Source organism: Moschus berezovskii, chromosome 9 (assembly GCF_049115385.1).
Source record: "Moschus berezovskii isolate FMDL1 chromosome 9, NW_MosBer_1.0, whole genome shotgun sequence".
NCBI lineage: Eukaryota > Metazoa > Chordata > Mammalia > Artiodactyla > Moschidae > Moschus > Moschus berezovskii.
This window is the reverse complement of record NC_142468.1, coordinates 96,313,984-96,338,001: the sequence shown is the minus strand read 5'-3', so window position 1 is coordinate 96,338,001 and position 24,018 is coordinate 96,313,984. Positions and strand designations below refer to the sequence as shown.

The 24,018-nt window shown below is 53.5% G+C and overlaps 3 protein-coding genes across 8 annotated transcripts; 2 read left to right on the top strand and 1 right to left on the bottom strand.

The window, feature by feature from the left end:
* Window positions 1-935: 935 nt before the first annotated feature.
* Window positions 936-4,212, bottom strand: PSME2 (proteasome activator subunit 2). Its single transcript, XM_055435929.2, has 11 exons — window positions 4,083-4,212; window positions 3,740-3,772; window positions 3,240-3,302; window positions 2,916-3,002; window positions 2,789-2,819; window positions 2,605-2,702; window positions 1,987-2,055; window positions 1,764-1,831; window positions 1,539-1,593; window positions 1,154-1,240; window positions 936-1,063 (listed from the first exon to the last, which is right to left on the bottom strand). The coding sequence occupies exons 1-11, from the start codon at window positions 4,128-4,130 to the stop codon at window positions 983-985; spliced, it is 720 nt and encodes a 239-aa protein (XP_055291904.1). The 5' UTR covers window positions 4,131-4,212; the 3' UTR covers window positions 936-982.
* A 785-nt stretch (window positions 4,213-4,997) lies between these two features.
* RNF31 (ring finger protein 31) lies at window positions 4,998-16,286 on the top strand. Of its 5 annotated transcripts, none has more exons than XM_088839982.1 (21): window positions 4,998-5,394; window positions 5,479-5,625; window positions 5,776-5,931; window positions 6,157-6,225; window positions 6,320-6,395; window positions 6,802-6,973; window positions 7,457-7,844; window positions 8,022-8,309; window positions 8,558-8,806; window positions 8,906-9,091; window positions 9,203-9,409; window positions 11,636-11,809; window positions 11,893-11,991; window positions 12,084-12,173; window positions 13,787-13,901; window positions 13,995-14,113; window positions 14,322-14,501; window positions 14,642-14,699; window positions 15,346-15,442; window positions 15,711-15,879; window positions 16,143-16,286. In XM_088839982.1, exons 1-21 carry the CDS (start codon window positions 5,203-5,205, stop codon window positions 16,194-16,196), a joined length of 3,285 nt encoding a protein of 1,094 aa, XP_088696108.1. In that variant the 5' UTR covers window positions 4,998-5,202; the 3' UTR covers window positions 16,197-16,286. The 5 variants fall into 5 exon arrangements, with proteins under 5 accessions (XP_088696108.1, XP_088696109.1, XP_088696107.1 ...); XM_088839983.1 differs by having other exon boundaries at window positions 4,999-5,394; window positions 6,157-6,216; window positions 8,019-8,309; XM_088839981.1 differs by having other exon boundaries at window positions 4,999-5,394; window positions 8,019-8,309.
* A 486-nt stretch (window positions 16,287-16,772) lies between these two features.
* Window positions 16,773-21,749, top strand: IRF9 (interferon regulatory factor 9). Of its 2 annotated transcripts, none has more exons than XM_055436417.2 (9): window positions 16,773-16,933; window positions 17,682-17,862; window positions 18,142-18,325; window positions 18,576-18,706; window positions 18,796-18,904; window positions 19,008-19,079; window positions 19,894-20,235; window positions 21,072-21,187; window positions 21,316-21,749. In XM_055436417.2, the coding sequence occupies exons 2-9, from the start codon at window positions 17,683-17,685 to the stop codon at window positions 21,484-21,486; spliced, it is 1,305 nt and encodes a 434-aa protein (XP_055292392.2). In that variant the 5' UTR covers window positions 16,773-16,933; window position 17,682; the 3' UTR covers window positions 21,487-21,749. The 2 variants fall into 2 exon arrangements, with proteins under 2 accessions (XP_055292392.2, XP_055292391.2); XM_055436416.2 differs by lacking the exon at window positions 16,773-16,933 and adding an exon at window positions 17,294-17,503.
* The last annotated feature ends 2,269 nt before the right edge of the window (window positions 21,750-24,018 follow it).

The following is a 24,018-nucleotide window of genomic DNA, read 5'->3' as shown; positions in this document are numbered from 1 at the left end:
CGACTTCACTTTCACTTTTAACTTTCACACATTGGAGAAGGAAATGGCAACCCACTCCAGTGTTCTTGCCTGGAGAATCCCAGGGACGGGGGAGCCTGGTGGGCTTCCGTCTATGGGGTCGCACAGAGTCAGACACAACTGAAGTGACTTAGCAGCAGTAGCAGCAGCAACCTCTACTCTAGATTTTTAATCTTTGCTTTTTGGTATTTGTTATCAATTCTGTACCTTTGAGAATCCAATCTTCAGTACCCGATTTTACTTAGGAGTGTGATTACTGGCTTGATTGCTCTCTCCCCTTTTGACTCTCCTTTTTCTCCCCCAGGTCACCTCTATCTCCTCCCTCCCCCTTCTCTTCTCTGCTTAACTCTGTGAATCTCTTTGGGTGTTCTGGGCTGTGGAGAACACTTAGGGAGAACACTTACTGGTTAGATTTGTCTCTCCCCTTTTGACTCCCCTCTTCTCCTGGTCACCTCTATCTCCCTCCTCCCTCTTCTTTTCTCTATGGAATTCCCTGAACCTCTCTGAGTGTTCCAGACTGTGGAGAGCAAACAGGGAACTGATTACTGGCTAGACTGCTCTCTCCCCTTTTGATTCCCCCTCCTCTCCTGGTCACCTCTATCTCCCTCTTCTCTTCTCCATGTAACTCTGTGAACCTCTCTGGGTGTCCCTCACTGTGGAGAATCTTTTCACCATTAACCTAGATGTTTTATCATCGGTGCTGTATAGGTGGAGAAGTCTTGAGGCTGCTGCTGTTGCTGCTAAGTCTATTGTAAGTATACTGGAGTGTATTGCCATTTCCTTCTCCAGGGGGGTCTTCCTGACCCAGGGATCAAACCTGGGTCTCTTACATTGCAGGCAGATTCTCTACCATCTGAGCCACAAGAGAAGCCCAGGTGACAGTACATGTTTTTTGAATGAAAGACATACATCAGAGGTTATCTACACAAAGTATAGGTCATTTATTTCCCTTCTAACCCTGGGCTCAGTACATAGATGGCTTCTCTTCACCCTTTGGGTTGACAATTTTCTCTAGGTTGCTACTGATAATATGGTAAAGCTCAGCCTGGAAGAAGGCCAGAGGACAACAGTCAGTTTCTTGGCCTTTCCCTTGCCTCCCTCATCCACCTCCCTTAAGGGCTTACTCCAGACTTACATAGAAGGCCCTCAGGTCCAGCACCATGGCCCTGAGGTCCCCATAGACTGCCTCATCTCGTTCATGCACCAGGGCCCGGTAATCCATCTGGGATGTGGGAAGCAAAGCTGAGTCAGCCCCATAGAAGGGTGGGACATGAGTATCATTTCCTCATATAGGGGATAGGTAACTTGAGGAATGAGCCCCTTCTCAGCCAAGAAATGGGGTCCCACAGGATCAGAGAAAGGGGGTCAAGGTTTGTGAAGCCCAAATCAGTTTTCCTGGGCTTAATATACTCCACATTGGAAAGGTCATAAACAAGACAAAGAGGATCCCTATCCCCACCTCCTCTCCCGCCCCCACCCCAGCCAGCCTCAGCTAAAAGGCGGGTAGACTATGTACTTACTACATGGGTCTCCTTAGAAGCCTTGGCCACAGCATCCCCACGTTCTGAGAAGTACCTGCCAGAAGCAAGAGGAGTAACCACAGGAATGACTCTTCAGAGAGAGAGAGAGATACTCCCGCAGACCCTTCCCAAAGCCCCGCGTCATCCCAATGGGCATGCTCAGCTTTGGGAGTCCCAAATAAATGTCCCTGCAGACCCTCATACTCGCCCTCCAACTGTTCTCACTTGGAAATAGTTGTCTGGAAGGCTTCCACTTTGGTCTTGACTGCATTTACCCTCTCCAACACCTTTTCCTGTGGTGACAAAAGAGATGGGAGGCAAAGAAAACACTTCATCTCCTCCCTCCTTCACTCAATATCTCCCACCTCCCCCCAGTTCATGTCCAGCTCCTGTCCCTTTCTCTCCAAGTCTCTCCCTGCTCTCAGCATCCTCACATACCCTTTCTTACCTGGATTGCCACCCCAAAGTCATTTCCGTCCTCAATTTTGGGGATCAGGTGCTGGATCCATGTGATCACCTACATTAAAAGATATCATGTAGGAATCATTCAACAAACTCTCTGTTCTTACTACTGCTACTTCCTAATAAACCTATATTTAACGGAGTACTTATTATATGCCAGGCACTGTGCTATGTATTATATATCTCATTGAATCTTCACAACAAACTTTCAAGGTAAATATTCTTATTGTACCCACTCAACAGATGAAAAAACCAAGTCACAGGATGTCTAAGTGACTTACTTAAAGTAACCAGTTAGGTAAGTAATAGTCAGGATTTGAACCAAGGCAGTCTCCCTCTAGGGCCTAAGTTCTTAAACCAGCTCACTACATCATAGCGCCTGTGCTGCATACGTGGTACAGCAGTAGAGCTCAGAGGTTATGGAGGTGGATACCGCACCATCTGGTTTGGGGATGTGATCACCATTGTGATAAACAAAAGGTATCTAAACACAAGGCACAGAAGGAAGCTTCCTAATTTGGGAATAGGTTCCTGAATGAAGGACTTGAATATCTAGGGCCTGGCTTTGCTTGTCTTCTCTATGTCCCCCAGTTCCCAGGCTTACCAGAATGCATTTTTCTTTGAGAGTCCAGACTTCTGGCTTAACCAGGGCAAGCAAGGCCAGAACCTTCTCATTCCCAGGGAGAAAGCCGCACTTAGGGACTGTGAGAAAGAGGGGATTTAGACCCTTTCTCATCCAACAGTCAATGTGCCATTTCCCTTTCCCTAGCCACCTCTTCCTCTCTTACCTTCTTTCTTCTCCTGCTTATCTGTTTCCATCTAAGGGGAAAAGTAGCTTTAGAAAAGTCATGGGGGTTGGAGAGTCAACATTTACACTGCATTTATAGCCAGAGCCCTACACCCTGAGTGCCTCACCTCATCATCCTTGGGTGGGGGGTCTGGAATGGGGATGTCCAATGGGGCCCGGAGAGAATTCAGGTCAGTCACATTGAAGGAGTCCTCCTGCACAGAGCTCACTGTCAGGGGCTGCCCAGCCTCTTCCCCCTCGGCCTGGGTCACAGCCTTTCCTTCACACATCACACCTGCCCTCTGCCTCGGAACCTAGGCTCAGGCTTCATGTTATGTTCTCAGTCTACCACTTAACTGTATTCTGCATTCAGAATGCAGTTGTTAGCTAGAGAGAGTGGATGAAGAGGAGAGAGGCTATGGGATGGGGCAGGAGGAGTTCACAATACTTACTTGCAAAAGCTGATTAAGGTATATGATTTTCTGAGGCAAGAATCTGTAGAGGAATTCCTCAGCCTGTGGGTTATATTGCAATGGTCAGAATCACAGAAGACACTCAGTGAGATGTCTGAGAAGTGGGACTAGAAGGGCCCTTGGAAATCATTGACTCTAACACTTACAAATGAGGGAACTGAAGCCCTGAAAAGTGAAGGGACTTGCCCAAGCTGGGACGCAGCAGAACCAAGGTTAGAATTGTGGTATTCATTCCTACTTTGGGGCCATGGCTTTTCCCTCCACACCAAAAGAGGGGAGAGGAAGTGACGGAACTGAGGAAGGTTTTAAGGTCAAAGTAAAAGTAGAGATCACTAATTAAGAGCTTATCTTGGGTGGAGGTTTGATAAAGTAGGGCACGGGGCGAGGGTAGGTTTGGGGATCAGTCTGAGAAGTTGCGACCCTCAAGTATTGGCCTCAGATTCTGGGTTAAATCTCTTGAATCCTGAAGACTGACTTACCTCCTGGAAAAGATTTTGCCTGAAGACATCCACCTGCACAGAGAGCAGTACCCGGATGTCGGTTAAGGGTCTCAGTTGTCCAGAGTAAGATCCCACCCTCAATGGGATGCCCTCCAACTTGGCTCACTTCTTTCGCACCACAAGCCAGATTTCCCTGGAAGCCTATGCTCAGTGCAGAGATAGTCCAGAGGGCAGGTATCTGTAATCCCCCGGGGCAGAAGTGAAAGCACTTAGAGAGGTTGGGAGATTTCTCTGGCACGGCCTCGTTCCCCCGGAGCACCCAGTCTGGCCTCCATTCAGAGGGGCTCCTCGGCCCCTTCGTGGCCTCCCGGTCCCCCGTTACCTGTTTGCGGGATTCCCCGCTCAGGCGCACCCCACAAGGCTTGGCCATGCTTCTCCAGTTGCTGCTAGATCTCCGGTCCCCCAGTTCGCCGCCTGGGCTTTCGCTTTCACTCCCGACGTCCAGGCCCGCCCCCCTCAGCCCCGCCCCTTTCCTTCTTTTCCCCCTCCCCCTGGAAGGCAGCAAACCGTAGGGAGCCCCTCTGCCATTCTCAGCCTGTGCGAGTAGGAGAGGCGGTGCTGACTGGTCACAAGCCCAGGGGCTGCCCGGGGGAGGGGCTCGGACAAGTGGAACAGGCGGAGATTGAACAGGGGCTGTCTCTCGAAGGGGAGAGGCTTAGAGGGAAGAGAAAGGACCGACCAAAGGATACTCAGGGTTGGGGTAGGGATGAGAAGAGTGGGAGAGTGGGAGAGTGGGAAAGGGGGTGCTCATGGGTGTGGCTCCCCCAGGAAGGCTCGACTGCGGGGAAGGGTCAGAGAGGGATCAGAGTGAGTGAGACAAGTAGCAGGAGGGAGAAGGGATAGAGGATATGGAAGAAGGACAGGGGGCTTCCTCCTGAAGGGCGCGCTATCTTCAAGACTGACAGAAAGGGCTTGACGGGCTCAGGCTGGCCAGAGTCGAGTCCCCAGCTGAGTGGGGTTTCCCCAGTGGGGTGCGGATAGAGAGGAGGGCTTTGAGGGGAATAAAGCAACCCCGCACCGGGGGCTACCCGGAGAACGGTGGAACCAGGCTGGACCAAAGAGGGGAAGAGAGCTAGAACAAGGTTTATTGCCTAGACGCTCTGGGGGCGGAGCCAGGGACTATTTACCATTATAATTGGCTGGGCCTTCATGGTCACGCCCCCTGACTTCCTGGCCCCACCCTCTCTTAAGTTTAAACCCCTCCCGTTCCCCTGAATTTGGGTCTCAATCCCGCCCTCTTTCCTAGTACTTCCTGTTCCCGCTAACCCTGGCATGGGGCCCGGGGCCGAAGAGTGACCGTGGCCTGGGTGACCCGGGGCGTCCGCACCGACCAGGGTCGGGCCGGAAAGCCAGACCCGAGACGCTCCGGGCAGTGCTCGGGCCGTGCACAGCCTGCGCCCGGTCAAGTTTGGCAGCGGGCCGGGGCTGACTCCTGTCTCAGGATGCCGGGGGAGGAGGAGCAGCGGGCCTTCCTGGAGGCCCGCGAGGAGCTGGCGAGCGCCCTGAGGAGGGATTCCGGGCAGGCCTTTACGCAGGAGCAGCTCTGGCCGCTACTGGGCACCTCTCTGCCGCCGGAAGCCCGTTACCTGCAGCTGGATGCTGCACGCCTGGTCCGCTGCAACGCTCATGGGGAGGTGAGGCCCGCCCCGGCTCGGGAGGAGGGCAGGACTTGAGGCTGGGTCGGGGCTCACAGCTCTCTGCTCTCTGACTGCTCCCAGCCCCGAAACTACCTCAACACCCTCTCCACGGCCCTGAACATCCTGGAGAAATATGGCCGCAACCTCCTAAGCCCTCAGAGGCCTCGGTACTGGCGCGGGGTCAAGTTTAATAACCCTGTCTTTCGTTCTACGGTGGATGCTGTGCAGGTGAAGCCCCTGGGCCCCTAATGGGACTAGGAAACTCAGCCTGGGCTGCGGGTTGGCTAGAAAAGGCCTGAGGCTGTGCTGAATGGATTGAGTCCCAGCCCTATTGGGAAGGGGGCCTGCTGGGAGGTGACTGGTTTGCCTGTGTGGCAGGGGGGCCGGGATGTTCTGCGATTGTATGGCTACACAGAGGAGCAGCCAGATGGGTTGAGCTTCCCTGAGAGGCAGGAGGAGCCGGATGAGCGGCAAGTTGCTACAGTCACACTGGAAGTACTGCTGCTTCGGACAGAGCTCAATCTGCTGTTACAGGTGAGGAATCTCTAGTCCTGAGGACTTAAGCACCAGGGCTGGGGAGCCTAGCCTAACAACAAAGTCAGTCTGGGGACTCTCATACTGCTGAATCACAGGCATAGTCCCCACAATAACTTGGGATCTCTCTGTACTTTTCACTCTGTGAATGTTGGGGGACCCGGGCTTTGAGGGAGGGTCTTGTTCTAAGGCTATAGGTGGGAACTCTTCTCATCTTGTTTGCAGAATGCGCATCCAAAACCGCAAGCACTGGAGCAGCTGCTGAAAGACAAGGTTGAAGATGACGTAAGGAAGGCAGGAATGGGGCTCTGGGGCCTGGTGAACAAAGGAGACCTGTTGTGGGCCTGTGTCCCCAAGCCCTTACTCGTTCCCTGTCCTTTTTCCTCAGCTACTGCAGCTCTCAGAGTTTGCCCCCTTACTGAGAGAGATTGCTCCCGGCCCCCTCACCATACCCTCTGCTGCAGGTATTATTGTTCTGTATTAGGGGGAAGGAGTGCTGGTAGATCATATTGATAGAAATTTTCTCTTTCTTCTTGATTAGCTCCCTTTCTTTTAAAAAAGAGATTAAGATTGTTTCTGGGGCGGGAGGAGAAGGGGACGACGGAGAATGAGATGGCTGGATGGCATCACCGACTCTGTGGACATGAGTTTGAGTGAACTCCGGGAGTTGGTGATGGACAGGGAGGCCTGGCGTGCTGTGATTCATGGGATCGCGGAGAGTCGGACACGACTGAGCGACTGAACTGAACTGAACTTGGGTAGAAAGATATGTTGCAAAGTAGTCTGTGATTTGTTTCCCTCCACAGCTGATTCAAATGTAACCGGGTCTTTTTTAGAAAGATACTCTGTTCTTTCTCTCCCATTCTCCAGGCTCCACTCCTGGTCCCTGCTTCCTCTGTGGTTCTGCCCCAGGCACGCTGCACTGCTCAACCTGTAAACAGGCCTTGTGTCTAACTTGTGATCGCCTCTTCCACGGACACCCAGACCGTGCACATCACCATCGCCAGACCCTGCATGTAGCCCCTCAGGCTGTTCACCCCAGGTGCGAGATCTTCTTTTCTGAGTGGGAGCAAAATTGAGAGAACTGAATATTCCTTGAGTCTACTATGTGCTGGATTTTGTGCTAAAGACTGTTTCATAGATGCCAAGCAGCTGGCTTCTGCCCTTCAGGAGATCATAGACATACATACCAAGCAAGATATACATACCAGTCATAGCAAAATAGATTGTCATGGTGTGCGAATAGGTAGTGGGAGGATGCACCCTAGTCAGAAGGATCAGCTCAATCAGTTGGCAGTATTTTAAGCATCTAATAGGGGCGAGGCTGAGATATTTACCAGACAGACCTGAACTTTAAGCTGTCGTTTCAGTGTTGAATAGGCGATGAGTGTGCGAGTGTTCCAGGCAGAGAGGATAACATGTGCAAAGGCCAGAGCCATGTGCTATCCTGCAGGGTATGAGGGGGGCCCATGGGTAAGGGGCCTAGGCACTCCCTCAGCAGGCCATGTCTGTTTTTCTATTACAGTCTACCTGCCTCAGCTCCACCACGGCCTCAGCCAGCCTCCGTGCCAACCCTGGGAGACAGCTCTTTTTCTCCCCCCGATCCTGCAAGTGCCCGTCTGCTCTGGCCCTGTTCTGCCTGTGCCATATTAAATGAACCTTGGGCAGTACTCTGTGTGGCCTGTGATCGGCCCCGAGGCCGTAAGGGGTTGGGTCCGGGAATCGAGGGTCCCCAAGGAACTGGGGGCCTAGAACCTGAGCTTTCCCGGGGTCACTGGGCCTGCCAGAGCTGCACCTTTGAGAACGAGACTGCGGCCGTACTGTGTGCCATATGTGAGCGACCTCGGCTGGCTCAGCCTCCCAGCTTGGTGGTGGATTCTCAGGATTCTGGCATTTGCCCGAAGCCCCTTCAGGTATCTTGTTCCTGGCCTTCTCATCTCTTCATTTAGATCTGTTACCACAGGCCATTCTCTACTTCTTCATCCCCTGTTTTCCCTTAGTTCCCCGGTATCTTCCCCCAAGCTTCCTGTATTTCCATGTTGAGCCTTAGCCAGGCCTCAATAGGATAATTCTTTCTGCCTTTCCAGCAGGAGGATACTGTGCTTTCCTCTGTCCAGACTCCAGCGTGGTACTGTATTCACTGTACCTTCTGCAACTCGGGCCCTGGCTGGGTGTGTGCTATGTGCAACCGGACCAGCAGCCCCATCCCAGTACAGCAGACCCCCCAGCCCCATGCCAGCTCTTTGGAAGAGCGACACCCTGAACCAGGGCCTCCACGACGCCTCAGTGCCCCCGTGACCAGTTCCTGCGGGGACCTTGAGAAGCAGCGCCAAGACAAGATGAGGGAAGAAGGACTCCAGCTGGTGATCAAGATCCGGGTGAGGACGTGGGTCTGGGATGAGCTTGTCGGGGAAGGGAGAGGCTGCAGTTGACTGATGGGCGTTCTCAAAACCTGTCATTGTCAGCAGCAGCTGCCTGAACCCTTCCCCCATGGCAGGTATCACTGTGCACTGCTCGCATGATCCATGGTCTCAAGCACTGTCAGCATTTTGGTTCAGGCTAAGGGGGAGTGTGATGGAGTGTGCCCTTCCTGATGGGCTCTCTATCTGAGCGGGGCATTTCTTAGGAAGGGGAAGCTGGAGGTGCCTGTCCAGAGGAAGTCTTCTCGGCTCTGCAGTACTCGGGCACCGAGGTGCCCCTGCAGTGGCTGCGCTCAGAGCTGCCGTACGTGCTGGAGATGGTGGCTGAGCTGGCTGGACAGCAGGACCCGGGGCTGGGCGCTTTTTCCTGTCAGGAAGCCCGGAAGGCCTGGCTGGATCGTCATGGCAACCTGGATGAAGCTGTGGAAGAGTGTGTGAGGACCCGGAGGAGGAAGGTATAGCAGACGTGCTGGAGGTGAGGCAGGGTTGAGGGCTGTGGATCTAAGAGCCTCTCACGCCCTGATTCACTCCTTCTCGCCCCTCCCACCTCACAGGTGCAGGAGCTCCGGTCCCTGGGCTTTGGGCCTGAGGAAGGGTCTCTTCAAGCCTTGTTCCAACATGGGGGTGATGTGGCACGAGCCCTGACTGAGCTACAGCGCCAGCGCCTAGAGCCCTTCCATCAGCGCCTCTGGGACAGTGGCCCTGAGCCCACCCCTTCCTGGGATGGGCCAGATAAGCAGGTGCTGGAAGGAGGTGAAGAGCCCACTTAGTAGGGCTGAGGGCAGGCTGAAGGGTAGGCTCCCTGGGGTCTGACAGCCACATCTTCCCTCTCCACCTGAATCGCCTTGCAGAGCCTGGTCAGACGGCTTTTGGCAGTCCACGCACTCCCCAGCTGGGGCCGGGCAGAGCTGGCGCTGGCACTGCTGCAGGAAACACCTAGGAACTATGAGTTGGGGGACGTGGTGGAGGCTGTGAGGCAGAGCCAGGACCGGGCCTTCCTGCGCCGCTTGCTTGCCCAGGAGTGTGCCGTGTGCGGCTGGGCCCTGCCCCGCAACCGGGTGAGTCTCCACTGCCTCTGGCCCTGGAATTGCTGTGTTCCCTTTGGACCTCCACTCTACCCCGGGTCCTATCTCTCATGTCGTCTTTGCTCTGCAGTTGCCCATGTGCCCCTGAAGGCTTCTGGGAAGGGGAGAGCAGGAATAGGCCACCTCTCTCTCTTTCTTTTAAATGTTCTATTACGGGAAATTTCAAGTATGCAATAGTAGAGAAAATTGTATAAGAAATCCAGCCTCCCTCCCTCCACTATGTGTTCGTCATCGCGCTTCAGCCATTATTAATGTTTGGCTAATCTTTACTCGTCTACACAGGGTTATTTTGAAGCAAATCTCGGACATCAAATAGTTCACCTGTAATATTTCCATATCTATCTCTAAAAGATAAAACTCTTTGAAAATACAGGCACAGATGCCACTGTCACGCCAAAAAAGAAATTACCAGAAATTCTTTAATGTCATCATCAAATATCCATTGGGTAGGGATAGGCCCCTCTTATCTCCTGAGCCCCTTCTAACTTAACTGTAGGTCAGAAGTGGCGGTTCTTTGGCCAAATACAGCCCAGGTTAGTGAGGCCAGCTCTGTGTTTTTGTTTGTTTGTTTTTACTTTTTATTTTGAAATAGTTGTAGATTCACAGAAAGTGTAGAAATACTATAGTCCTGTGTGCTCTACCACCTCCCAGTGTGACATCGTATATCACTGTAGTGTAGCGTCAGGACCAAGAAATACGTATTGGTTCAATGTTAGCTGGACTGCAGACCTTGTTCATTTTGTGCGTGGATATGTATGTTTGTTGTTCAGTCACCAAGTCGTGTCCAGCTCTTTGCAACCCCGTGGACTACTACTCCCATGCCTCCCTGTCCCTCACCCCTCTCCCAGAGTTTGCCCAAGTTCATGTCCATCGAGTCAGTGATGCCATCCAACCATCTCACCCTCTGTCATCCCCTTCTTCTGCCTTCAATCTTTCCCAGCATCAGGGTCTTTTCCAGTGAGTCTGCTGTTCGCATCAGGTGGTCAAAGTACTGGAGCTTCAGCTTTAGCATCAGTCCTCCCAATGAGTAGCCAGGGTTGATTTCCTTCAAGATTGACTGCTTTGATCTCCTTGCTGTCCAAGGGACTCTCAAGAATCTTCTCTAGCACCACAATTTGAAAACATCAATTCTTTGGCTCTCAGCCTTCTTTACGGTCCAGCTGTCATATCTGTACACGACTACTGGAAAGACTATAGCTTTGACTATACAGACCCTTGTTGGCAAAGTGATGTCTTTGCCTTTTAATACACTGTCTAGGTTTGTCATAGACAGAGAAGCAATCATCTAATTTCATGGCTGCAGTCACCATCCACAGTGATTTTAGAACCCAAGAAGAGGAAATCTGTCACTGCCTCCACCTTTTCCCCTTCTATTTGCCATGAAGTGATGTGACTGGATGCCATGATCTTAGTTTTTTTAATATTGAGTTTTAAGCTGGCTTTTTCACTCCCCTCTTTCACTCATGAAAAGGCTCTCTAGTTCCTCTTCACTTTCTGCCGTTAAAGAGGTATCATCTGCATATCTGATGTTGGTGACATTTCTTCTGGTTTATGTGTGTACTTGTGTGCAACTTTATCTCACATGGAGATTCATGTAACCACCACTACAGTCAAGATATCACAGAAGAACCCCCTTGTGCTACAGCTTTATAGTTGTAACCTTCTTCCCCTCCTCTGTCATACAGCAGCCACCAATCTGTTCTCCACTGCTATAGTTTTATCGTTTCAAGGGTGTTCGTGTGTTCGCTTTCTGTGGCCATGCCACATGGCTTACAAGATCTTAGCTCCCCACCCAGAAATTGAACCCAGATGCTCAGCGGTGGAAGTGTGGAATCCTAACCACTGGACCACCAGGGAATACCCCCGTCCCGATTTTCCTTTTTTGATTCATGTTTGTTTTTTTCATTTTTATTTTCTGTTGGAGTAGAGTTGTTCTACAATGTTGTGCTAGTTTCAGGTGTCCAGACCAGAAAAGAGATTCAGTTATGATGTGTTTGCTTTTAATTGACTGAGGATGCCTTTAGAGGATCTTCTTCCATCTACATTAGGTCTCACCATTGTCTGTTTTTTTTCCATCTGAAGGTCTTCAGACATTTAGGTTGCCTGCCCAGTTGCAGCAGACACCAGGCCACTGCCCTTTCCACCGGCCGGCAGCTGTAGCTTCTGACCCCTCCCCTCCCATCCTCTCCCCTCTACCAGATGCAGGCCCTGACCTCCTGTGAGTGCACCATCTGCCCCGACTGCTTCCGCCAGCACTTCACCATCGCCTTGAAGGAGAAGCACATCACAGACATGGTGTGCCCTGCCTGTGGCCGCCCCGACCTCACCGATGACACGCAGCTGCTCGGCTACTTCTCCACCCTCGACATCCAGGTAGGGCAGTCCCTTGGACTCTGGGTGCCCTGGGCTTTGAACAGGAGGCTTGCCCACCTGCCACTTTCGCATCCTGTCCCCAGCTTCGAGAGAGCCTAGAGCCAGATGCCTATGCACTGTTCCACAAGAAGCTGACTGAGGGTGTGCTCATGCGGGACCCCAAGTTCTTGTGGTGTGCCCAGGTCAGTGGGCTGCCCAGAGTTGCTGACCGGAAGGAGGGTGGGGAGTAGCATGTGGTCAGGCCTTAGACAGCTTCATGCTCTTGCACCCACAGTGCTCCTTTGGCTTCATATACGAGCGTGAGCAGCTGGAAGCAACATGTCCCCAGTGTCACCAGACCTTCTGTGTGCGCTGTAAGCGCCAGGTGAGGCACATCTGACCTTTGGAATCCCTGCTGAGCCACTGCAGGTGCCATGTTAGACTCGGGGTTTGCTACGGAACAGACAGGCTCTCTGGTCTCAAAGAGCTTACAGACTAGCAAGGGAGGGAGGGGGCAAGGTTGAGGCAGGGAGAGAGAACAGAAGTAGATACATCACCGTGTGTTCTATGAAGAAAACAAATAGGAATCTGAGGTCAGGAATAACAGAGTGGACCTACCTGGTACTTGGGATTGGGAGGTTAGATAAGTCTTCTCTAAAATGGCTTGATTTAGGAACTTCCCTGGTGGTCTAGTGGTTAAGAATCCGCCCTGCAATCAGGGGTTCAATCCCTGGTTGGGAGACTAAGATCCCACATGCTTTGAGGGATCTGAGCCTATGCACCACAATTAGAGCCCCAGCAGCTTGCCACGACTAAGGCCCATCAAAACCAAAAGTAAATCAATATTTAGAAATAAATGAAATGGCTTAATTTAAGCTCAGGCCTGAAAATTAAAAAGTCAACTATGCAAAAAGTATTTGAGAGAGAAAGAACAAAACACGGAAAGGCCAAAGTCCAAAAAAGTGTCGTATGGCTGGAGCCTCAACATCAGGGCGAGAGTGCCAGGTGACGAGAGGAGCTGGCTGCCAGATCAGGAGGGGTCACGATGAGGCCGAGCGCGGAGGGGGTTGGCCTTTCATTCTCTGTTTTGGCTGTGCCATGGGTCATGTAAGATCTTAGTTCCCCAGTTAGGGATCGGACCTGCACCCTCTGCAGTGGAAGTGTGGAGTCTTAAGCACTGGACCACCAGGGAAGTCTCAGGTCCTTTCATTCTAAGACTGAGCAAGGGGTTATGCACTCTCATGTACCTTTATTTTATTTTTTAAATTATTTATTTATCTATTTGGCTGTACTGGGTCTTTAGTTACATCATGAGAACTCTTAGTTGGGGAATGTGGGACCTAGTTTCCCTGCCCAGGGATTGAAAATGTGTCCCCTGCATTGGGAGTGCAGAGTCTTAGCCACTGGACCACCAGGGAGGTCTTCTCATGTACCTTTAAAATGTTGAATATTTGAATGGATTCCTAGTCTGAGTGAGCCCAATAAAATTGGCTGTTTATTCTTCATAAAAAAAGTTAACTATTTGATACCAAAAATTTGCGTCTGTCTTATGAAACACAATAATAAAGTGAACACCTGCCACCCCACCTCCAAACTTCCAAGCTAGAACACTCCCAGTGCAGTTGAAGCTGCCTGATTTATGCATTCAAAGGCACACTGGCTGCTGGGTGGAGGCTGAACCACAGGGGAGCAGGAGTGGAGGCAGAGAGACTGGTCATCAAGGCAAGCAACCGAGGCGCGACCTGACCTGGGCTGGAGTGAAGGTGGTCAGAATGAGCACAAAGGACAGGGGAGCTGGGCTGGAGTGACAGAAGCGAGACTTGCTGGTGAATGCACCAGGTGTGAGGAGATGAGAGAACCAACGCTGGCCCTTCAGTTTGGTGTTGGAGCACATGGCAGTGCTGTACACTGAGTCAGGGCCCTCTGGATCTGAGTGGGGTGGCCAGCACAAAGGGCCTGGCATGGAGCTTTCATGGGAAGCTTGCTTCCTTCTGGCAGTGGGAGGAGCAGCACCGAGGCCGGAGCTGTGAAGATTTCCAGAACTGGAAACGCACCAATGACCCAGAATACCAAGCCCAGGGCTTGGCAATGTACCTTCAGGAAAACGGCATAGGTAAGGTGCCCAGTAATCTCTCATTGCGAAGAATGACACTGTCTTCCTCGGGCGTGAGGAGCAGCCCCAACCCTGACCTGCTGACTCTTGCAGACTGCCCCAAGTGCAAGTTCTCGTATGCACTGGCCCGAGGAGGCTGCATGCACTTTCACTGCACCCAGTGCCGCCACCAGTTCTGCAGTGGCTGCTACAATGCCTTTTACGCCAAGAATGTGAGCCCCCAGGACTGGGATGGAAGGGGTAGCAGGGTGGGGGCTCCCATGAGGAGTGAGGGGTGGAGGCTGTGGAGGAACAGCCCAGGGGAAGAGGAGACCAGTAGGGGGTGAGGTAAAGCACCTGTCTCTGTCCCACCCCCCGGCTTCTGCTTGCTCCAGACCCTCCAATGTCTCCATCTCCCCCACCCCTATACCCCTCATCCAGGGGTTCCTGAGAGGCCAGGACCCCAACTGTTTCCAACTGCCCCTCTCCCATCTGGGTTTCCACCAGAAATGTCCAGACCCTAACTGCAGGGTGAAGAAGTCCCTGCACGGCCACCACCCCCGAGACTGCCTCTTCTACCTGCGGGACTGGTCTGCTGTCCGGCTCCAAAAACTGCTTCAGGTCAGGTGGCCAACTTGGCTGGTTTGCCGGCTGCCCAGGACAGGAGGCAGGGTGTAGGGTGGCAGGAAGGGAAAGGTCGGACATGGAGAAATCACCAGGCTGACATCCAGGGAAACTAACTCCCATCCTTCTACCCTCAGGACAATAATGTCATGTTCAACACAGAACCCCCAGCGGGGGCCCGGGCAGTGCCCGGAGGTGAGTGTCGGGACAGGCCTGGGAGGAGGCCAGAGGATGGGTGGGCTCCCGCTGTGTGACGGATGAAGGGGGGCTTGGGTCGGGGTTGAACCAGGATGCAGAGCCTCTCCTGTGCCTGCTTGTGTCCTTTGGTGAGTCCGCCTCCCTGGGCTTGTTTCTTCTGCTGTGAAGTGGGGGACGTGTCCAACATACAGCCCAGCTGTTTTATGTAAAGCCACATTCAAGCACCTGGTACTTTGATGCTAATTTTATTCTCCCATTCCCAAAGGATAGTAATTCATTAATTAACTCAAAGGCTATTTAATGAGACTTACTAGTTGCACTGTTTTAGGTTCTGTGAGGACAACAGAAAAGATGTTGCATGTGATTCTAATCTATCCCACTTCTTACCATCTACATAGAGTAAGACCTTCACAGAATAAGCTAACCTTGTAAGAGCTTAGCTAAACGCAAGGACAGCTGGGTCCCTGCTTCTGTATCACAAGTGCTCTACATAGTGGCATCTGTTTCCCAACCCCCGCCCCCTGTTAAAGCAGGGACTCCTGTCCTCAGTCCTCTTCCTGGAGGCCACCTCCCACATTCTCCTGAGCCTTTGTGGTCAGGGGCCTCCTCCAGACAAAGGGTCCCTTCCTTCCCTTACCCCTAGGTGGCTGTCGAGTGATGGAGCAGAAGGAAGTTCCCAACGGGTTCCGGGATGAAGCCTGTGGCAAGGAGACTCCCGCTGGCTATGCTGGCCTCTGCCAGTGAGTGCCAGGCGGGGCATGGAGCTTGGTGTTGCGGGGAGAACTGGGGGTGTGCCTGGGCAGAGTAGTGGGTCCTGTGAGAAGTGGGAGGGAGGGGCCCTCCAGGCAAGGGCACGGCAGGCAGCACGCACAGGTTGGCAAGTGCCCACAAGAGCAACAGGCAAGGGGCGTCTGTCTGGTTCTTCCGAGTATGCTAGTTCCCAGCACAGCACTCGGCACACTCAGCTAAGATAAGCCGAACAAATGTTCTACCCTTTCATCTCCCCAGGGCGCACTACAAAGAGTATCTTGTGAGCCTCATCAATGCCCATTCACTGGACCCAGCCACCCTGTATGAGGTGGAGGAGCTGGAGACAGCTGCCGAGCGCTACCTGCACGTGCGCCCCCAGGCACTGCCTGGGGAGGACGCCCCCGCCTACCACGCCCGCCTGTTACAGGTAAAGCCTCCCCGCCAGCCTGGACTCTGACCCCACTCTCTGCTGCTGCTGCTGCTGCTGCTAAGTCGCTTCAGTTGTGTCCGACTCTGTGCAACCCCATAGACGGCAGCCCACCAGGCTCCCCTGTCCCTGGGATTCTCCAGGCAAGAACACTGGAGTGGGTTGCCATTTCCTTCTCCGACCCCACTCTCTAGGAGTCCCCTTTCCAGCCTGTGTCTGAGTCCCAGGCTTCCAGCATCATTGTCTTCTCTCTCTTTCTGCAGAAGCTGATAGAAGAGGTGCCCTTGGGACAGAGTATCCCCCGCAGGAGGAAGTAGCTGAGGGCGAGGGTCCCAAAGAGGGGCCTGTGGTTCGACTCCCGCGGGAACAACTCCAGCACCAATAAAGAGGCGTTTCCTTGCCCAGGCTTCTTGGTAGTCCTTCTTCCTTCTTGACCCAACCATCTGGGGGCGCCAGGGAAAGGGGGATGGGGTGAACAGAGCTTTGTTAAAACTTGTGGGTAGCCAAGGGCAACCCTCCCCATCCAGCCACCTGGCCTGGGCTTCTTCCTTCCCTACCTCCTTTGTTTCTTTGATTGAATTCAGCTGATATCTGGGGTCACATAGTAGGTACCAAGCAGGCACCATGGGGGGGGATATAGAGGGGCAGGTGGTACAGAGCTATCCAGAGGCCCCAGGCCAGACTCCAGGACACTGCAGCCTCCCAGGGGAAGCAGCAGTGTTATAGAGACATCAGATGCAAGCAAGGGGAATCTTAAGGGAGGAAAGGGAAGGAGCCTGAAGCAGGAGAGGCCCTCCTCCACATTCTGACGGCAGGATTCCAAAGATAAGGTTCTCAGATGCTGCTTCCCCCTGGTGGTAACCAGTTGCCCTGCAACTCAGAGACCACGTGATTTCAGAGAAAAGGCCCTCCCTGGAGGAGAACTGAAACTCAGGGTGGGGACTGTAGGAAGGGGCGGAGAGACACAGGAGCTGCCCAGCTGGGCGCTGAGCTGAGCTGAGTTGAGCTGAGCTGAGGTCGGCGGGGCCCTGGGACTGCCTGCACAGCAGCTCAGGTAAGATTAACCAAAAATGGGTATTAGCTTGGGCCTAGGTTTGGAAAGCCCGGCCAGACTGGAGGTGGTGGGTGGGGGCTTCTGGGGACCCCTCTGCTAGACCGAGGAATAGACAGAAGGCCTGTGAGCCAGGGAGCTAGAAGTCTGGCCTGAGTGAAAGACGGATCAGGGGCCAGTGTCCCAAGCCCTACAGGCCGAGCACAGGAGGACCTGCTATGGGGCTGTTTGGGAAGAAGAGTGCCCCATCTCCTGATTGTTTTCTGGCCTTCTGGCCCTGCCCACTTCCGCCGCAGCTCTGCCCCAGCCCCCAGCTCCCTGTCCCACCAGCTCCTGGGGCAAGCACAGAGGAAGTCTGGGAAACATCAAAGGTGTTGTGAGGGTGGTGGGTGAAGAGGGTTGATGAGACATCTCAGAAGCAGCTACTGTAAACACTGGGGATCGAGACAGGACTTCTCGCCTGGAGCAGGACACCAGGGGAATTCTCTTCCAAACAGATTCCTGAAAAATATCCAGACCAATGCCTAGGATTTCCCTCCAGATGTCACAGCTTGGGATGTTAAAGTATTTTTGGTACTTGCTAGTGATGGCAGAAATGAAACAATTCAACCTCAGAATTTTGAGATATGTCTGGAGGCAAAATATAAATGGGACCTCCGGGGGCCCTGGCCAGAAGCCAGCCCCAAGGGCCAGGGTCTCACTCTTCCCAAAGTGTCAGTTCCCCTGACACTGCTGTTGCTCTTATCCCCAGGATGGCATCAGGCAGGACGCGCTGCACCCGAAAGCTCCGGAACTGGGTGGTGGAGCAAGTGGAGAGCGGGCAGTTCCCAGGAGTGTGCTGGGAGGATGCGGCCAAGACCATGTTCCGGATCCCCTGGAAGCATGCAGGCAAGCAGGACTTCCGGGAGGACCAGGATGCCGCCTTCTTCAAGGTGAAAGGCCTGGAAACTGGCCTCTCGGAGGGAGGGATGGAGCACACGCTGGCGCTATCACCCTGTAGGGTGACAGATAAAGGGGTGTTTGGAGGGTAGGACCAGCCCCACGCAAGATGAAAAGGCAAAACTCAGCATGGATCTCATGGTGGCAACAGCTGAGCATAAACCTAGCACAAGCCCTTCTGTGTGAGCGCTCGGGCTATACGTCCATGAAACCATGAGCCGGGTCAGTGGTCCGTTACCAGCGATTTCTTCTTTACTGCTGCTGTCTTGTAGGCCTGGGCGATATACAAGGGGAAGTACAGGGAGGGGAGCTCGGAAGGCCCTGCCATCTGGAAGACTCGTTTGCGCTGTGCTCTCAACAAAAGTTGTGAATTTGAGGAGGTTCCCGAGATCGGCCATAGGGATGGCGCTGAGCCCTACAAGGTGTACCGGCTGCTGCCACCAGGAACTGTCCCCGGTGGGTGTCCCTCTGCCCCACCACTCCTAAAATCAGCAGCCGGGGGTGGAGTGTAGGGGAAGAATGGAGTTCTGTGCCTCCCGGGAGGGTGGTGGACCTCCCTCCAGGCCCCTCGCTCAGAGATCTGCCCTGTCCTTGGGAAGGAGGTTCCCTGCCCAGTCCTGCCCGTCCTTTGACTGCCTCCTGTCTTTCCCCTTCCTCTGTGCCCACGTAAGGCTCTGACGTTTGCCTCCCTCTCCACATTCCACAGCTCAATCAGGGACCCAGAAATTACCATCAAAGCGACCCCACAGTTCTGCATCCTCTGAGAAGAAAGAGGAAGAGGTTACCGCAAAGAACTGCATACTCAGCCCCTCCTTGCTTCAGGAGCCCCCTCAGAATGTGAGAGCTGGGGAGGGAACCGGATGGGTCTGAGGGCAGAGCAGAGACTGGGGGGCGAGGTGGGTCAACCACAGGAACTGTGTCTGCAGGAGATGGTGGAGACCAATGGGGGAGCTGACCATTCAGACTTTGGGAGCAGCGGAATCAGCAGCAGCAGCACCAGCGGCAGCAGGAGCAACAGCCCTGAGCCTCAGGAAGGTACCGAGTGCCCTGCCTTTTGTGTCATCGTCCACACCACACCCTCTGGCCCTTGGACTCCCCAGTCCACTCTGAATGACCAGTACCTCTGCCTCCCTTCCAGGTAGGAACACAGCTGAGGCTCTTTTCCAGGGAGAATTGCTGTCCCTGGAGCTTCTGCCCCCTCCAGATTCAGGTACTTGGCGTTTCTGACTCACCCCTACCTCTGTCCCTGTTCGTTCATCGTCCTAAGGCCATGCACGTGTTATCTAATCTGTCAGGGCTTGCAGCAGGCTCCCTGACCCAGAGGCACTGGTTTCTAGGCAGCATGCCTGCCAGATTCCAGACTCCACACAGCTCACTTCTCAAAAATACCCCCTACACATTCTCTTCACTGGAAATCCACTTTGAGATGTTGATTCTGTGGGTTAAGTAGAGGCCCGATCTCTGGGACCCTCTTGTAAACTGTAAGACCCTGGGCATTAGGGCCTCAGTGGAAATCTATGTATTAGCTCCTCTCCTGAGTGCTGGGAGCCAGGGAATTCCCGTGGTGTAGTGGTAAAGAATCTGCCTGCAATGCAGGAGACCTGGGTTTGATCCCTGGATCAGGAAGATGCCCTGAAGAAGAAAATGGCAACCCACTCTAGTATTCTTGCCCGGGAAATCCCGTGGACAGAGGAACCTGGAAGGCTACAGTCCATGGGGTTGCAAAGAGTCAGATACGACCGAGCACACACACACATGAGGGCTGGGAAAGCATGAGTGGAAGACCCGCCGGCTGCTGAGGGTGGGGGGTGAGGATAGGAAAGGCACAGCTGTGGCCCCTACCTCGTAGCCTGCCTGGTGCTCACCAGCCCTCATTTGGTCTCTTTCTGTGAGCCCCACGTTCCTCACCAGCAAAATAAGGATGTTGGATTTGCAAGGCGTCCCTCTTCATTTCTCCAGAACTTCCTGCCAGTCAGTGGGCCCCCGGGAGGGCACTGGTGCAGCTGGGCTTTCTCTGTCTGCAGACTACTCGCTGCTGCTCACCTTCATCTACAACGGGCGTGTGGTGGGTGAGGCCCAGGTGCAAAGCCTGGACTGCCGCCTCGTGGCTGAGCCCTCAAGCTCCCAGTGCAGCATGGAGCAGGTGATATTTCCCAAACCCGACCCATGCGAACCTGCCCAGCGCCTGCTGAGCCAGCTCCAGAGAGGGGTCCTGCTGGCCAGCAACTCCCAGGGCCTCTTTGTGCAGCGCCTCTGCCCCATCCCCATCTCCTGGAACGCGCCCCAGATGCCACCTGGCCCAGGCCCGCACCTGCTGCCCAGCAACGAGTGCGTGGAGCTCTTCAGAACCAGCTACTTCTGCAGAGGTGAGGCTGCTCCAGCCAAGCACCTGAGCCCCTTCCCCCAATTCCGCTCCCCACCTCTGGGCCGGCCGTCACCCTGCGCTCCCTCCAGCCAATCCCCCAGCACAGTCCAGGCCTGGCCCCTGCACTTGTGTGGTGCACATCCCAGGGTTCAGCCCTGGCAGCCCCTCTTCCTGGGCCAAGGCCACAGAAAATGAGGCCCAGGTGGAGCCCAGCACCTTAATAGCGCATCTCAGGAGCGCCACCGCGTGGAAGCGTTCAGTAATTACAAGAAGGTGCGCTTTGCCCCACACCCGCCTCCCCCGCTAGACACACTCGTACCACGACCATCCACACACTTGTGAGAGCTGCGCCTGTCACATGTTCTCACCCACTGCTCGGGCTGCCCTCGTGTTCCCCCTCTCCCATCCATGCTGAGAATTCCACTTCCTGCCTCCATTCAGCTCTGAACTGGACCTTGGGACTGGGGCCAGGAATATAGGGGATGCAGAGCGTGAGTGTGGAAGGGAGTGAGCAGGCAAACAAGGTGTGGCATGGCTGTGTTAGCAGCCAGGGCTGCTGCCGAGCGGACTCTGAGCTCCCCGAGCAGGGAGGTTTCAGGGTGTGTGACAATCGGCTACCCCCAAAGGGGGCCCCTTTCCCTGTTTGTCCTCAGGTGAGTAGCAGTTTAGTTCCCAGCACAAGACAGCAGTCACCTCCCCCAGCTCCTGCTCTAGCCTTGGTCTCTGAGTGGCCCCATCACCACCCCTCTTCCTCCCTTATGGGTTCCTCCTTCGTCCCTCCCTGCCTGCGGCCTTCTGTCTTCTCTTTCTTCCAACTCCTGGCCTTTTCTCTCTCAGACTTGGCCAGCTACTTCCAGGGCCTGGGGCCCCCACCCAAGTTTCAGGTGACACTGAATTTCTGGGAGGAGAACCCTGACCCCAGCCACACCTCGAAGAGTCTGATTGCGGTGCAGGTGAGTCAGCAGAGCCTGCCTGCACGGGGGTGGCATGTTCCAGAGAAGGGCATCCTGGGGAAGAAGCCCCGGGGTATAGCATCCGGCCCTGTGGTGCTCACGGACCCCTCTTCCACCTCTCTGCACAGATGGAGCAGGCCTTTGCCCGACGCATGCTGAAGGAGACCCCAGAGGAGCAGGCGGCCACCCTCTCTCTGCTGCAGAGCCTGCAGGACCCGCTGCCTCCACTCCTCTCTATCCCGCCCGTCTTGTTTGAGACAGCCTCGGCCTCCATGCTGTCAACCTGCCTTCCACAGTGACCGTTCTCATTGGTGGTCCGTGATGACTTTGTCCCTCAACTCCTCATGGGCACCGATTGGTGGGGAACTCAAGGATGCCTTTTTTTTTTTTTTCCAATTTTGAGATACACCCTCTTTCATCTCTGAGGAACTGAACAGGGCAAGTCCAAATGGTGTGAACTCAGTGGGCCTTTCCCTGCGCCCCCAACCCTAAAACCTAGCACTTTATATTTTTGGCTTAGATCTTCACTAAGGATTTAAAATAAAATGTTACTGAAAAAGGACTCGGCATCGGATTCATTGAGAGAAGAAGGCAGCAGGATCACAGGGAGATGATGGAGCTGTCACCTGAGAGTAGGGTTCCCAGAGTCTCCTCCTGCTGGCGTCTCTGGGCCCCTCTCCCGTCATCCACCCACAGGTTCTGGCGAGGGAGTTGTCCAGGCTCTGTGGGTTCTGGGCCCAGCTCTCTGTATCCTCTGGGCAACCGGGACTGGAGGGAGGGTTGGGGTCAGCCACCAAGAAGGGCACTGAGCCACCTTCTCTCATGGGAAAATCCAATGTCCGCAGCCCGTGGCTAGAGGCCTCTGATTTGGCCCAGGATTGAACTCCTACCTGGAAGTCTCAATGGACAGACCTGAAACCATGAGCTTGAGGCCCTGGGGCCTGGCATGGGAGACATCAGAGGGACGAGGGGCTGAGCCTCCTGTGCCCGAGGCAGATCATGTCCTGGTGCCTCTTCTCCCAGTGTCTGGGGCACTGTCACCCTAACTGAAAGGTGCTCCCATGCTGGTCTCCTTACTCCGCCTGAGCCCCACGACAGATAACCTAACCTGGACTGCCATGTCAGCAGCACTCTGTTTGCGGGGATCCTAGGGGGCCAAATCCACCAACACCTCTCTCCCTTAGCTCGTGTTTATCTTGCTCCCAAGTTGGAAGTTCTTCCCAAGGCCACCAGTCCTCCTATCTCTCTGGACATTCACCTTCACCAAACTAGTTCATCACTTACCCAACTGCCATAGGCTCCGGCTTCCCCCCCTCCCCATACAGGACACCAAATGGGCAGAGCAGGAACCTCCCAAACCAGCTCCTTCCTGTCAGGTCACTTATATAAGCTTTGAGTGGTTCAGCTACATCGTTAAGTCTAGATAGATGTCTGGCTTCTTGAGGAAGTCCTTACTGTCTCACCTGACAAAGGTCGGCGCTGCTTTGGCGCCTTCCTGCCTCCTTGGACCTTCCTTGTCCCCCCCGAGCCAGGCGCCTGCGTAGGCAGTGAGGAAGTCGGGTGCTGAGTGCGCAGGTGCACAGGCCCTTTACTTGCTGTCCCGTCACACCCCACCTCCAAACCATCAACTGGCTCTGGCATCCCTCTCAGAATTCTCTCCAGAATCTGGCTTCTGCTTCCCTTGCTGAGACCAACTGTTCCACCATTGTTATCTCCCACACCTCTTCTTTCTGCTTCCTTCCTCATCTTTTCTTGTTCACCTTCAGTCCATTCTCAACACAGAAGAGGTCCTCTGAACACGTAAGTCTCCTCATGTCACTCCTCTGCTCAAAGCCCTCCAGTGGTTTTCTGTTTACTCAGGGAAGAGCCCAAATCCTTTCCTTGGCCTCCAAGGTGATGTGTCTCCCATCCGCCTTTCTAACCTCACCCCTTGCCATTCTTAGTCGCTTTGCTCTAGGCTCCTTGAACCTGCCAAACACAATTCTGCCTCAGGACCTCTGCGCTTGCTAAGTTTTTTTTGTCAAAAACACTCTTCTTTCAGGTAAGCACACTGACTTGCCCCTTTCTCTTCAGAGAGCTTCCCTGAGCACCTGACCCAAATAGCACCCCTCACTGCTCTTCTCGTATGCCGCCTCATTTTTCTTCACAGCACAGATTATGACCTCATACATTTCTGTTTGCCTGTTTGATTATCATCACTCCTTTTTCCTTGAGAACACAGACTTACTTTGTTCATTGCTACACCCCCAGTGCCTGGAAGACTGCCTGATACGTGGTAGGCATGGAATAAATATTTGTTAAATGAACGAACAAATTACTGTATCCCTTATCTCTTAAACTAGGTTATAAGTGCCTTCAGGGCACTTGCCCCCAACTTGATCATATGTGTGCCCAGTGTGAACCCTTGATCAAGACAATTTGTAAGTATCATGTAGAAATCAGTTTAGCCAGGCACCATGAAAGGATTGAGAACACTGGAATTCAAAAAAGTAGAGTTCCCAACCAGGCTGCCACTACAGAGCTGTGTGATCTGGCAGAAACAGTCTGTATGGGCCTCTGTTTTCTCACCATGAAGATAAGCCTTGGGCTAGATTTTGGAATCCCATTCAGCCTTAATATTCAGTGGTTGTAAATTTAGGGCAATTGTACATTCATTTGACAAATATTTGCTAAGTTTCAGGCGCTAAAGGAAAAAACAAGACCACAATCTTAAGAGTTCCTAGATTGAAGGAACAAAATATAATAGGCTTAGTTTGGCTCTAATAAGATCTGAGGTTTTTTTTTTAATTGAACTACAGTTGATTAACTATTGTTTTAGTTTCAAAAGTACT